At 34.8% G+C, this 12,134-nt stretch overlaps 1 protein-coding gene across 1 annotated transcript; it reads right to left on the bottom strand.

The window, feature by feature from the left end:
- Nucleotides 1-578: 578 nt before the first annotated feature.
- On the bottom strand, nucleotides 579-2,470 carry LOC137718751 (homeobox-leucine zipper protein HAT22-like). Its single transcript, XM_068458289.1, has 3 exons — nucleotides 1,807-2,470; nucleotides 1,564-1,643; nucleotides 579-1,346 (listed from the first exon to the last, which is right to left on the bottom strand). Exons 1-3 carry the CDS (start codon nucleotides 2,314-2,316, stop codon nucleotides 1,025-1,027), a joined length of 912 nt encoding a protein of 303 aa, XP_068314390.1. The 5' UTR covers nucleotides 2,317-2,470; the 3' UTR covers nucleotides 579-1,024.
- Between the last annotated feature and the right edge of the window lie 9,664 nt (nucleotides 2,471-12,134).

A 12,134-nucleotide genomic window follows, 5' to 3' on the forward strand; every position in this document is an offset into this window, starting at 1 on the left:
TAATATTATTCAAAATAAAAAACTCTCTTCTCACTTCCACGTTCTCTCTCGTTCTCTCCTTCCCATTTTAAAAAAAAAAAAAAATTGTTCATAGACAAAATGTGTGGACTTATACAAGTAAATTACAAAAGAATCAATAAAATTTTAATTACAAGTTAAGCCAAAAGTTCTCAGCATGCACACAAATTCTTCATCGTTATTATTATTTTTTTACAAAAGAATCATGTTTGCTACACTTCATCATGAACTAATTTAATTAATATATATCGACCAGAAGTGGTTTATACTCCTATGATCAAGAACTAATTAGGGAATGTTCATTCTTGATTTTTTTAAGCAAATGATAATATATATTTACACTAAGGAAGTTTCACACTGGGTTAACAATAATATAGTTCAAATTTGTGTTTGACGAGAATCAAATCTAAAACCCTTCACTTATAAATAAAAAAGAATATCACTAAACTGTAGTATTACATAGACTACATAGAATCATTATTATTAGTATTAGAAAAAGCAACAGATCGCGTGCTATGAAATACACCAAGAAATTCTTCGAATTTAATCATACACCTCTGTTCAAATCACATCCCACTCGCCCGGTCCACCAACTTTTCTGAAATTCATAGTGTGAACAATTATAGGCTGTGCATATGTAAACATCATTCTCATATTAAACCATATTGTTAATTATGATCCACAAATTGCCCATGCCATAACAGTGACATTACGTACAAAGTAAACCTAGCTAGATTTGTCATTGGACAAGACGCAATGGACAAGACGCAAGAAAACAAAAACATCCTTGACATGAGGAGAGACTAGCTAAAATCGCAAAATATAATAACATATACATGCACACAATAATATTCGTAAATAAGAGACAGAAATTACTTAACCTCTACGGTTAAACTTCATTCTGTACAAATTAAATCGAACTATGCATGCTGCATTCATATATATATATATATATATAAAAGGCTAGTGATAATCTGGCCTTAATTAATTTGGCAGCACACTATAGCTAGCAAGCTGTAGATGGATGAGTACTGTAGGGGTTGAAGATCAAGTGAGTCTTATTCGACCCGACTAAAAATGGACTTGTCGATGACTCGTTGTGATTATGATTATGATGATCGCCGACGTTGCAGATTTTCTCACAGGAGGGACACATGGTGAGAGTGGCAGTTGGAAACTGCATGTAAAAGGGTGCTGCTGCTGTTGCTGTTTGTTTCATTAATTTGAGCTCTTGCAGCTCCTTGTGTAGCCTTCTGTTCTCTTCCTTCAATGTTTCACAACATTGCTTCAACAACTCGCACTCTGCTTCCGTTTGCTTCAGCTTGGTCCTACAAAATTGTAATAAATTAAGAATATTAGAAAATTATATATTAGTGGAGACTCATATGAACAAGCATCAAACATGCACATCCTGAAAATTTTGAATACAAATAATAAGAATAATTAAGTATGAACTTGATCTTCATGTTAACTGAACTCGAGACGTCCCACTGAGTGAGGATAAATACTTAGCACATCTTGGAAATTAAAGTAAATAAATTATACCTAGCCCTCCTGTTTTGGAACCAGACTTCAACTTGTCGTGGGCGTAAGTTTAGCTTTCTTGCCAGTTCTTGTTTTTGTTTCTGAAAAAATAAAAAAGCTTATAACATGAGACAAATAACTAGAAAAATTAATACGATAAGATAATTATTGATAAACAATGATAATCTAAACACAAGCTTATAATAACATGAAGACAAATAAATACATAAATAAAGATGGTTTATGGAAAAATATAATATTTACTGGATTGAGAGTAGTGTGCTCTCTGAAGGTGTCCTCTAAAGTGGCGGATTGTTCTTTTGTAAGTCTGAGTTTCTTTCTAGGACTGCCTTCGTGATCTTGATCTTGATCATATAATTCGTCGCTTACTCTTGATGAAGTAGTGATATTCACTACTCTCTCTTCTTCTACCTCTCCCTCTATCTCTTCAACACCCAAACCTCTGTCCCTCTTGAAACTAGATGAGTTGGAGAACGAAGAAACGGCGCCGCTGCAGGGAGAAGAGGCCTGTTCTTGTGCTTGTACATATACTACTTGGTGCAAATGATCATCCGATTTGGCGGCCTCGATCTTAGCCCCGGACGATGGACCTAGGGTTAGAGCCGGCAATAGGTGATCGTATTTCAACTGTATTTTCTTCTTCTTTTGGTGATCGAGATCGAAAGCCTGCAAATTTGTATGATGATCTGGATTACCTTGACAACCTAGGCTGAGTCCAAGGCCAGTGTTACAAGCTTCATGATCAAAACCCATCGATCTCTCTAATAATATTATTGTTCTTGTAGCAACAAATTAATTACAAAATATTTATATAAAAAAAAAAAAAAAGTCTGAGCGTGGAGGCAAAAGAATATGGTATTTTTTTTAGGAGGGAGAGTTGGAGTAGTAGGGCTGTGGGGATCGGATTATTTAAGCAAAGGAAGGAAAGTGATTGACGAATATGGTTTTGTGGAATTATAACAATTAGATCGACCCCATGTCTCTTTGTCCTCATAGGTTGACCAATATCACAAACAAATTCTCTACTACTCTAATGTCTATATACGTCTCGATACAGTTGATGTGTATAGAAGGTATATGAAGCTAATTAAGCGAGTTTGTATATGTGTGTGTGTGTGTGTGTGTGTGTAAGCATGCGTGGAGCCACATGGAATGTGGGTGTACACAAGAACGCACATTAAAGAGTGAGGGGAATAATGATTCGGCACTTTTCACCTTTTTCATTCCACTTTTTGATCTACTGAATTCTCATTTTATATTATACGATCGAACAACTATTTTATTCTACATAGAGAGAGAGAGAGAGAGAGAGATTCTTTAGGTAGGAACGTATATACTTTCGACCACTTTCACACTAATACAATGTGAAAATTTGATCAAAAAAATAATTTAGTGTGAAAATTAACGGTTATTCTCATGTGTATTTAATGAACACATGCAATATTCATGGTACATCGATATGCACATATATATCTTATTAGAAGAATTTCATACATTTACTCTTAAAATATGGAAAATACATTTATTTTCAAGTTTCGAATTTATTGAAACAATCTAAGGAAGGCAACATTGATAAGAGTCTGAAGATCAATCCTTTGTGTTCCTGCATGTAGACCTAGTTTGCAGACCACCCAAATGACTCTTTGAGTACCACAATCTGTGTTCCTGCATGACTTTTCTAACTAGAGTTTTTTCTGAACTCCTTTTTAGCTAGGAAAAATCGATTATTACATGTTCATTATCATCACCTATCTATCTGACTTTTAAGATTAGAAATTCTAAGAGCATATCTTTTTTGAAGATAAGTGATGGGAATTAAATGATAGCCATTTGTAGGATTAATCCACCGACTAATCTATAAATTCATTGCACCTTTTGTGCGAGCTATGATTAAAAATCTCATATTTTCTTTGATGAGACATATAACCGTACCGATGCACTTTTTTTTCCTTGTTTCTCTTTTCTTTGGTTTAGCATAATTAACAGGGATTTTGTTCACAAAAATAGTTCTCCATGACATGGACATAACATAAAGAACGCAAGTTAGTTAGATGGCATAAAGATTAGAGATAGGATTTTCGTTATCTTGGCTAGCTATCCTTCATTTACAAGTTTCTAGTGCGGTTGAGCAGATAGAGATACATTGACCTTGAAACAGTGGTGCCAATCAAAAAGTAATTTAGTTGGTTTAAAAGATGAATGGGAATAATTGGGTTAGTTAAGATTAAACATATTATTCCTCAATCCATCATCATTAACCTACACTTTAAGGCTTAAATTTAAAGTAAAGGGAAAAGAGCAGGGTTACAAACGACAAAGAATCCTAGCTTAGCTAATATCACACTAATTTAATTGCAAAACGAATCGTATAATGGTATCATGCATAACTTTATCATCGTCATCTTTAATTGTGTTGTATTGTTATTGTCATGTTCAATTCAGACCGTGTTATCTAAAGATTAAGTACATAAACAAGGAAGAGGCTCCTTTCTGGATCTATTTTGTGGGGATCCTAAGAATCTCCACATCCTAGCCGTTTATCGTATATCGTGGGACCAGTTTTCGTCAGATACTTTTTGAGTTTAATTTTAAATAAAAAATTCAAATAATTTCTGACCATACGATAGATGATAAATGGTTAAGATGTGGAGATCCCTAAGATTCCCACAAAGTGAATCCAAATGGGATCCAATTCCCATAAACAATGCGTAACTAACCATACTAAATAGATAATAATATTCGTTATAATTAAAGATTGTGAACAAAAACGTTCCTATTTAGCAAGTGTGACCGCATGGAAAGCCGGCAATGGATAGACAAGTAGACCCCACCAATGATTTTGGATGATGGGGCATTTGAATTGATTCTATAGAAAATAGTTGTAGTTTAATTTGGTGATGGAGGCAGAAGACCTAAAAAGGACTGTAGAGTAGAAACTAAAAAGAAGTTGGCAATGCAATGATGGAATGGATGTGATTGAGAGAGCAAGAGCAATGTGTAAGGGTGGGGGTGGTGTTGGAGGGAATTGGATCCTCTCTTGAGCAGGAGATCAGGATCCTCCTGACCCATTAACATGGATCGTTGAATTTTGATTCAACGGTTACAATTATCATAACTTTTAGAAGGGCTTCCTGTTTGTAGCCGTTTGATCAAAATTCAACAATCCGTGTTAGTGGATTAGGAGGATCCTGATCTCCGACTGAGGAGAGGATCCAATATTGTGTTGGAGATAAGGTTTCAGATGTGTTCCGGGCTTTAAGGCCAGCCGACCAGTGAGTGTGTATGATTGTGCTCGGTGTTTGGCTTTTCCACATCCTTCTTCTTTCTTTCCCATACCCAATCGTTCATGTCAAATAACAAGAAGCCACCATAATTTCCAAAAAAAAAAAAAGGACAAGAAGCCACCACTTTTGTCTACATATTTCTCAACCACGTAAAATCACAAGCCAGACCTACACTTTCAAGCATATTAAATAGTAATATTGTTGTGTCAAAAATTAGTATTGTTGTTAATCATTTTATTTATTATTAGAGGACAAGAATATAAGATCTGCTAGGGTAACCAACTAGGCTTTCGGCTAGTGGTTTGACTATTTGTCATAATTTAGTTGGAGATCTAGTTTGACTCTTACAAATAACGAACATGATATATTTTTTATAAGTTCAATTTATAATTGTAAAATGATCATTCTTTTTTGTAGCGCTAATGTCAAAACATAAAATTTAGCCACGGTTTAAATGTCATTTTAAAATGCGTTAGTATTCATGCATGTAAAATCTGTTTGAGATAATTGGGCAGTAAATTCAAAATGGGATGGGACAACAAGAGTCTAGTCATAGCAACATAAGCTTCATTGACTTTCGTGGAAAATGAGGGTAGGAGAGCATCGTCAAGGCACCGGCCTTTCCGAAAGCAAAGCTTTTGCTTACCCCACTGGGATTGTCTTTCAGTTTGTGATATATACTGCTTTCTATTTGTGTGGGACTAATTAAGTTTTGGGGTTAGAGCATCTATCATTCGGCTCCAGATTACCAAAAATATTATTTTGCCGGCAAATTCTAAGCCGAGAAAGAAAAATTTTATCGGTACAAAAGGCCTCTTCTGATGAATGTTTTAATTTATCGGCTGAATACTCATGCTATAACCAATTTATAATGTCAATCTTAGCCGATGAAAATTCAGACCTTACCTGATAAAATAAGGGAATTGTTATTGACACTTTAAAAATCTCATTCTACACTCCAAACTTACTATATTTGGAAAGAAAAATACACTTGTGAGGAGTGTAGAATGAGATTCCAAATCGATTCAATTTCTGTTCTCTAGTTACTTGCTCTTCAGTCGCTCGCACTACGATTAGTGTGCCTTTTGTTTCGCTCTCTGAGCTACGACCAACTCTTTCTCTTTCTAAGCTCTGACTGCTAACAAGGACCCTCATGCCAAATTTTCTTTTGCACAATACCTCTATTGGATTTTGGGTTTGGGTTTCTTTTCAATCTCTTTCAACGGACTCTTAAATTTTGTGTTGGTGTTAGGTTTTGTTATATTGAGTTTCTGGTGAAGCAATTTTCAGGTATGTTATTTTTCTCGAGAATTAGTGTTGGATGAGTCGAATTGGGTGATGCTTGGTTAACAAAAAAGAAGAGACAGTGGCTTGCACTTGTTAGTTGAATGTTGGATATGGCCTATTTAACCCAATATTAATTGACATTTGTAATTGAACATGTTTGTGGAGTTTGTCATTTGGATCCATCTTACTGCGGTACTCTGGCTTTAAATGAGATCATGTTCATTTGAATCTAATCAGTTTTTACAAGCAATAATGTAAAATTTACAGGCCTTTCTAGTTCATGATCTTCATTTAACACTCAACATCCTAAGTAGTTTAACAATTTTACGGCTTCATTTGATCAGCAGCGGAAGTATGTTTATTTTACTTAAACTGATTCTGATTAACAATCCATGCTTACAGATTGAGAACTTGGAATGTGATATCCATGAAAAGAGAAGGAAAATGAGGGTTTTCGAACAGCGGATTAAAGAAAGTGGTGAGGCTTCAATTACTAATGCATCTATATATGGTTGAGATGCAGCAAGTAGTTTTGCGTTCTCATCATCTTAATTATTCTGGTTCATAAGTAGTAGTACAATTTTGTTTCACCATTTGCAACAAGTAGCTGAAACTTTGTTTTAATTACTTATAAGTTCTGCAAAAGACTATTAAGTCTGATGACCTAGTGCAATGAGAAGCGATTTGAGTTGGAAGTGAGTGCATTCTTTATATATCAGTTTTTTGAGTGAGTGTATGCTTTATATATCAGTTTTTTTATCGACACAAAATGGGCAATGTTTCATTCCTAAACTTCTCCTATCACTTTAGCTGTCATCTGTGTTTGGGGCTATAACATTTGCTCAATACATCCCAATTGTCGTGGAACTCATCCTTTAGCTATACCTTTCATGCAGATAAAATCAGCAGATAATCGTATTCTCCAAGAGCAATTGCAAACTAGGGTTAGAATGCCTTCCTTAATTCCTTTCGAGCATTATAAATTTTTTTTCCGTTCAACTGATTCATTTTAAGCTCTGTCTTGTGTCAGTGCAGGCTTTCATCCTTTAGTATATTGCTCAGCTTTCTGTGTATTTGCAGGTGCAGATGTGGTGTGATGCTACATGGCAATCAATTCTGAGGAATGACAGTCAATTTAGAGAAATGACGGATAATTGTATTGTGTGACAGTTGCTTTTGTATAAGCACTCTAGATGTATATTTGAAATTTATCAATCAATAAAATACTATTTCTCACAATTTTGTGTATTGTATTTTGATATTTATATGTAGTTTCTGAGTATTTGTTTGGGCCCAAAATATTATTTTGGGCCAAGCTTAGGTTCGGTCCAAAACTTTTCCAAATATATTATGGGTTGCCTGGTGGCCTTGGGCTGGTCAGTAAAGGTGATCGAGTCCTATTGCAAGAAGGAGTAGTTCAGATGAGCGAATGGGTCTAAGAAGTCCCAATACCATAAGGAAGCCTAGTGCAATACGGATTCTCGACCGGCAATGAATACGGCTTTAAAAGGAGGGTGAGTTCAAAGTCCTAATAGGAATAGGATTAGTCGAGATAAAGTTGGAACAAGAAGTCCTAGTCCGAATATGGTTTCAACTTGATCTTAAGGAGGTTTTGTTGCTATAAATAAAGAGCAGAGTGCATCATTGAAGCCCCTCCAATTCAACACACAACTACCCTGCGCAAACTTCTCAAACATCTTGAGTTTGGATAAACAGCACTGTGAAGACAATCGGCCAACATCTTCAGTTTAGATAAACAGCAATGTTGCTGTAGAATCAGCCGACCGAGGAGCACCTTCAGTTTGGATAAACAGCACTGCGTCGAGGCCGACTGGTTATCTATCCAAGTCTTGGTCGAGAAGGGTCTCCGAATCCTTATTGGCAGAGATCATCTTATTAGCCCTTCCGACGAAGTAAGGTGTTACAAGTTACGACATTCGGCACATTTAACATCGAGTGATTTTATGATTGGATACTCACAAGTGAGTTTTAGAGTTCAGCATTCTGACGGCCGAACCACATTTACCATCAAGACATACATTTAATTTGAATACTTATGTCTATATAGTATGGTGTCGATTCGACGTGCTTATACTCTCACGAATATAATCACTGTGACCGAATCCGACACCGACGATTCGTGAACTTCATAGAACTAGCAACCTTGTCTTTAGGCTCGAGAATCCAAATGCCGAGATTTGTTCCTTCCTCGACCGCAGTTGCAAGATCAAGAAGTCAGCAATGCGCTCAACGCAACATCAACAAATTGTACTCCTCGGCCAAGCTCGGCCGACGAGTTGGCACGCCTCGTATCAACTGAAGGACGTAGTTAGCTCATTAGTTACTCGGCTTGCGCGTCACGTAGGTTTTGTAATTTTTAGGGTCAACAGTATTATAGCATTTTTTTTATAAATTAAATTTTTCCCGACAAAGCCAATTTTGTTAAGAGAGAAGACTATGCCAAGGAAATATCCATGGTGACGAACACATTTAGTTGGCGGAAAAGTTTTATTTGTCGGCTTAAAAGCACTGTACCGACAAAAGTATTTGTCGGGAAAGATGGAAATGCTGACAAAAAAGAGTTTGCAGGAAAAGTTGAACTTAGCCGACGAAATACCACAATTCGTCGAGAAAACTCTTAGGTGACATGCTTTAGGTGACAAAATGGCCGACGAATTTTCATCAAGAAAGACTCTTTGCCAACAAATTAAGTTTGTCGGTAATGTTGAAATTTCTAGTAGTAAGAAATAGAGACAGAGACCATGTCATGAGCAGCTCCCACCTCACCTTCCATGAATGCGACTATACATCTCAATCATGCTTCAAAAAACTTTGTACCAAAATCTCTAGCAAAAAATTATTATATGAATAGTATTTGCGTCCGGCTAGTGAATGTGCACCTTACTCATTCATCTAGTTGTAACGTAGTTTAATTGAACAAATGTCAACGAAGAATTCTTTGCGGGTTAACAATGAAATTGATTTTACAAAATTTTCATTGAAGAATGGATGATTACCTTCTTTATAGGCACACGGTTGTGAATTATGGATTCTTTCTGAATGGGTGCATACTAGGGTTTCGGTGTCGAGAATGGCTTGACTTTGGATTTCTTGCCGTATGATGAACCCCGCATAGACCCGCACTACATGGCAAGTAAGTACATAACCCATATCATATATGTGCAATTTTGTTCCAAATTGCAAGACTCGTCGTGTTCAAATTGAAGATACTAGCCTTCATGCATGTGCTTATGCGCGCATGAAGACATTTTTTGAATCATGACGTGTTACACGCGACTTACACGTTTTAAATGTATTATTATGCACTTGCGAAAGACCTTTTTTTATAACCAATGAGCGCGTGCAGAAGACATTTTTTTAAGGGGCTTTTAGATCCAGGTCCAAAAAATATAGTGTTTTTAGGAGTGAGTCCAGTTATCTAATTATATATTTTTATTTCTTTTATACTCATTTAATATTTTCTAAAAATATTAAAAATCAATTAAAATCTTTTAATATTATGCATTTTCCAACTCCAAAATATCTAATTAATATCTTATAACAAAAAAAAAAAAAAAAACTAATATACTAACATAAATCTATCTGCAAAACATTCTACCCTAACTCAAGTAGCAAATATATGAATGTATATTATACCTATAAGTGAGATATGAAACCTAACTAAAAGGTAGAAAAAAAACATGATATACCTACAAGTAAGACACATTAATCTATGACAGGTTGACTATTAAAAAAAAATTGTCATATAGGTAGATAAATACAATTAACCTGTGATATATGTTGATTATAAAAATTAAAATAAAATCTATAAATGGGTTAAAGAAGGAGGAAGAACAAGAAATAACAAAAATAAAAAAATAAAAAGAAATAATCAAAGAGATAATTAGGAAGAAATTTGATTTTTACAATAAAATTTTTCATTGAAGAGATAATTATTGATAATAGAATAATTAAATTTAAGGAATTGGACTTATTTCAATAAACTTGACTATTCCTACTATTGACTCAAAAAATTGGACTTATATCAAGTTTCCTCTTTTTTTAATCACACCGTGCTACATGCAACTTACACGTTTTAAATGTATTATTATGCGAGTGTGAAAAATCTTTTTTTATAACTGGTGAGCGCGTGTAGAAGGCATTTTTTGAATCACGGTGTGCTATGAGTGACTTACATATTTTAAATGTATTATTATGCGTGTGCGAAAAACTTTTTTTATAACCGACACTACATGTCTCTTAAGATATTTTGAATGTGTTTAAAAATAGAGAAAATAATATTTAATAAACAACGTATTGAATCACATTATTGCTAGCCTATTGTGAGGTACTAATTAAAAAATATATATATTATGCTTGTGCGAAAGACCTTTTTTATAATCAGTACTACATGCTTGTTAAGATATTTTGAAAATAGAGAAAAAAATATTTAATAAACAACTGACTGAATCATATTATTACTAGTCTATTGTGAGGTACTAATTAAAAAAATTTATACAACAAGTATTTTAAAACACTATTTATATGACAAAAATTCCCCTGCATTATTTTGGATTGCTTTTGAACCTTTTTATTTGGGGGGCATTTTTGTCCTAAAATCTTTGGTGAAGCTGGTGACCCCAAAAGGGTATATATAAAGATATATAGTTATAGATGATTCGATGAACATCTCTTTGCAAAAATGGCCAAAATTAGGTTAAATTTGACTTCTAATAATACAAAAGTGTTTATAAGTAAGTAGCTACTTAATTTCATAATGCTACCCCAATAAGGGCTCTCTAGTACTAGCATCACAATGAGTTAGCAATAATTTGGTTTAAATTCTTTTTTTTTTCTATAATCGAACCTAAGACCTCTCACTTACAAGTGAAAATGAATATACTTATATTATAATACTAAGTGACATCTAGTATTAAGTATTAACTAATATAGTATCATATTACTTATTCCATGCAATCAAAATCATTTTAGGGAGAGCGAGAAAGCGAACCAAAATTCAACTTATTTCTCTCCCTCGACTAGCTAAGAGTGGCTAACAACTGTTCAGAAAGGCAAAATGAGTTGCCATGTAGCTAGTATCATGGGCGGAGCCACATACACAGGGACGAATTCAGTGTTAGCTGGGTTGGGAGGCTATAACCCAACAGAGATTTTCCTTCACACCACCTTCATCACTGTAACTTCTCTAGCCTTTTTATATTAGGAGTTTTAACGAAATACTCATAATACTGTTCACTTTTAATGAAAATGACATTTTTATTCTAAAAAATCACTCCTGGTACTATTAACTTACAACATATTTTTGTCCTTTTGATTAAAATTCAAAGTTTTCAAATTCTTTTCATTAGTTTTTCTTTTTATATTCCATTGGCGCCATAAGCGTTAGCCCACCCAATTTTAAAATCTCGACAAATGATTTAGCTAGTCTGTTGGAGATGCTATCCAGATGCTTGTAAGGCATGTCATGTGAAATAATGTTGATATGTCTCTTCATATATCATCAATTCATCATGACCAGATAGTCTAGATTTTACAGCTTTGAAATGAAATAATAGATGGATGGTGGATCCACACAGTTGGGGACTTTGGGCTTCAATGCCAAATCCAATTAACGCAAAAAGCAAACATTCAAGGACTCAAACCCAAACATATCAACCCGGTCATTGGGTTTTAATCAGCCGAAGTTCGTGTCTGGCAGGTATTCGGTATGAGTCGGAGCATTTTTACTCACCATGTTGTATGCGCATCATAAATCATAAACGTTTTGATGTAATCATCTGTGTAGTTTATGATGGTGAGCAAAAATGTAGCTGCAGCCGGACATCCCACACCATGACAGCAAAGGTGTCGACTGTATAGCGATCCAAGCGGTGTGATCGGAGTGTTTGTCCCGAAAAGCCAAAAGCGATTTCCGATCAAAACTTCAGAAAAAGGTCCGCAATATGCATGCCTAGGTGAGAAGAAGAAGAGAGATCAGAG

The sequence above is a fragment of the Pyrus communis genome, chromosome 15 (genome assembly GCF_963583255.1).
Source record: "Pyrus communis chromosome 15, drPyrComm1.1, whole genome shotgun sequence".
NCBI lineage: Eukaryota > Viridiplantae > Streptophyta > Magnoliopsida > Rosales > Rosaceae > Pyrus > Pyrus communis.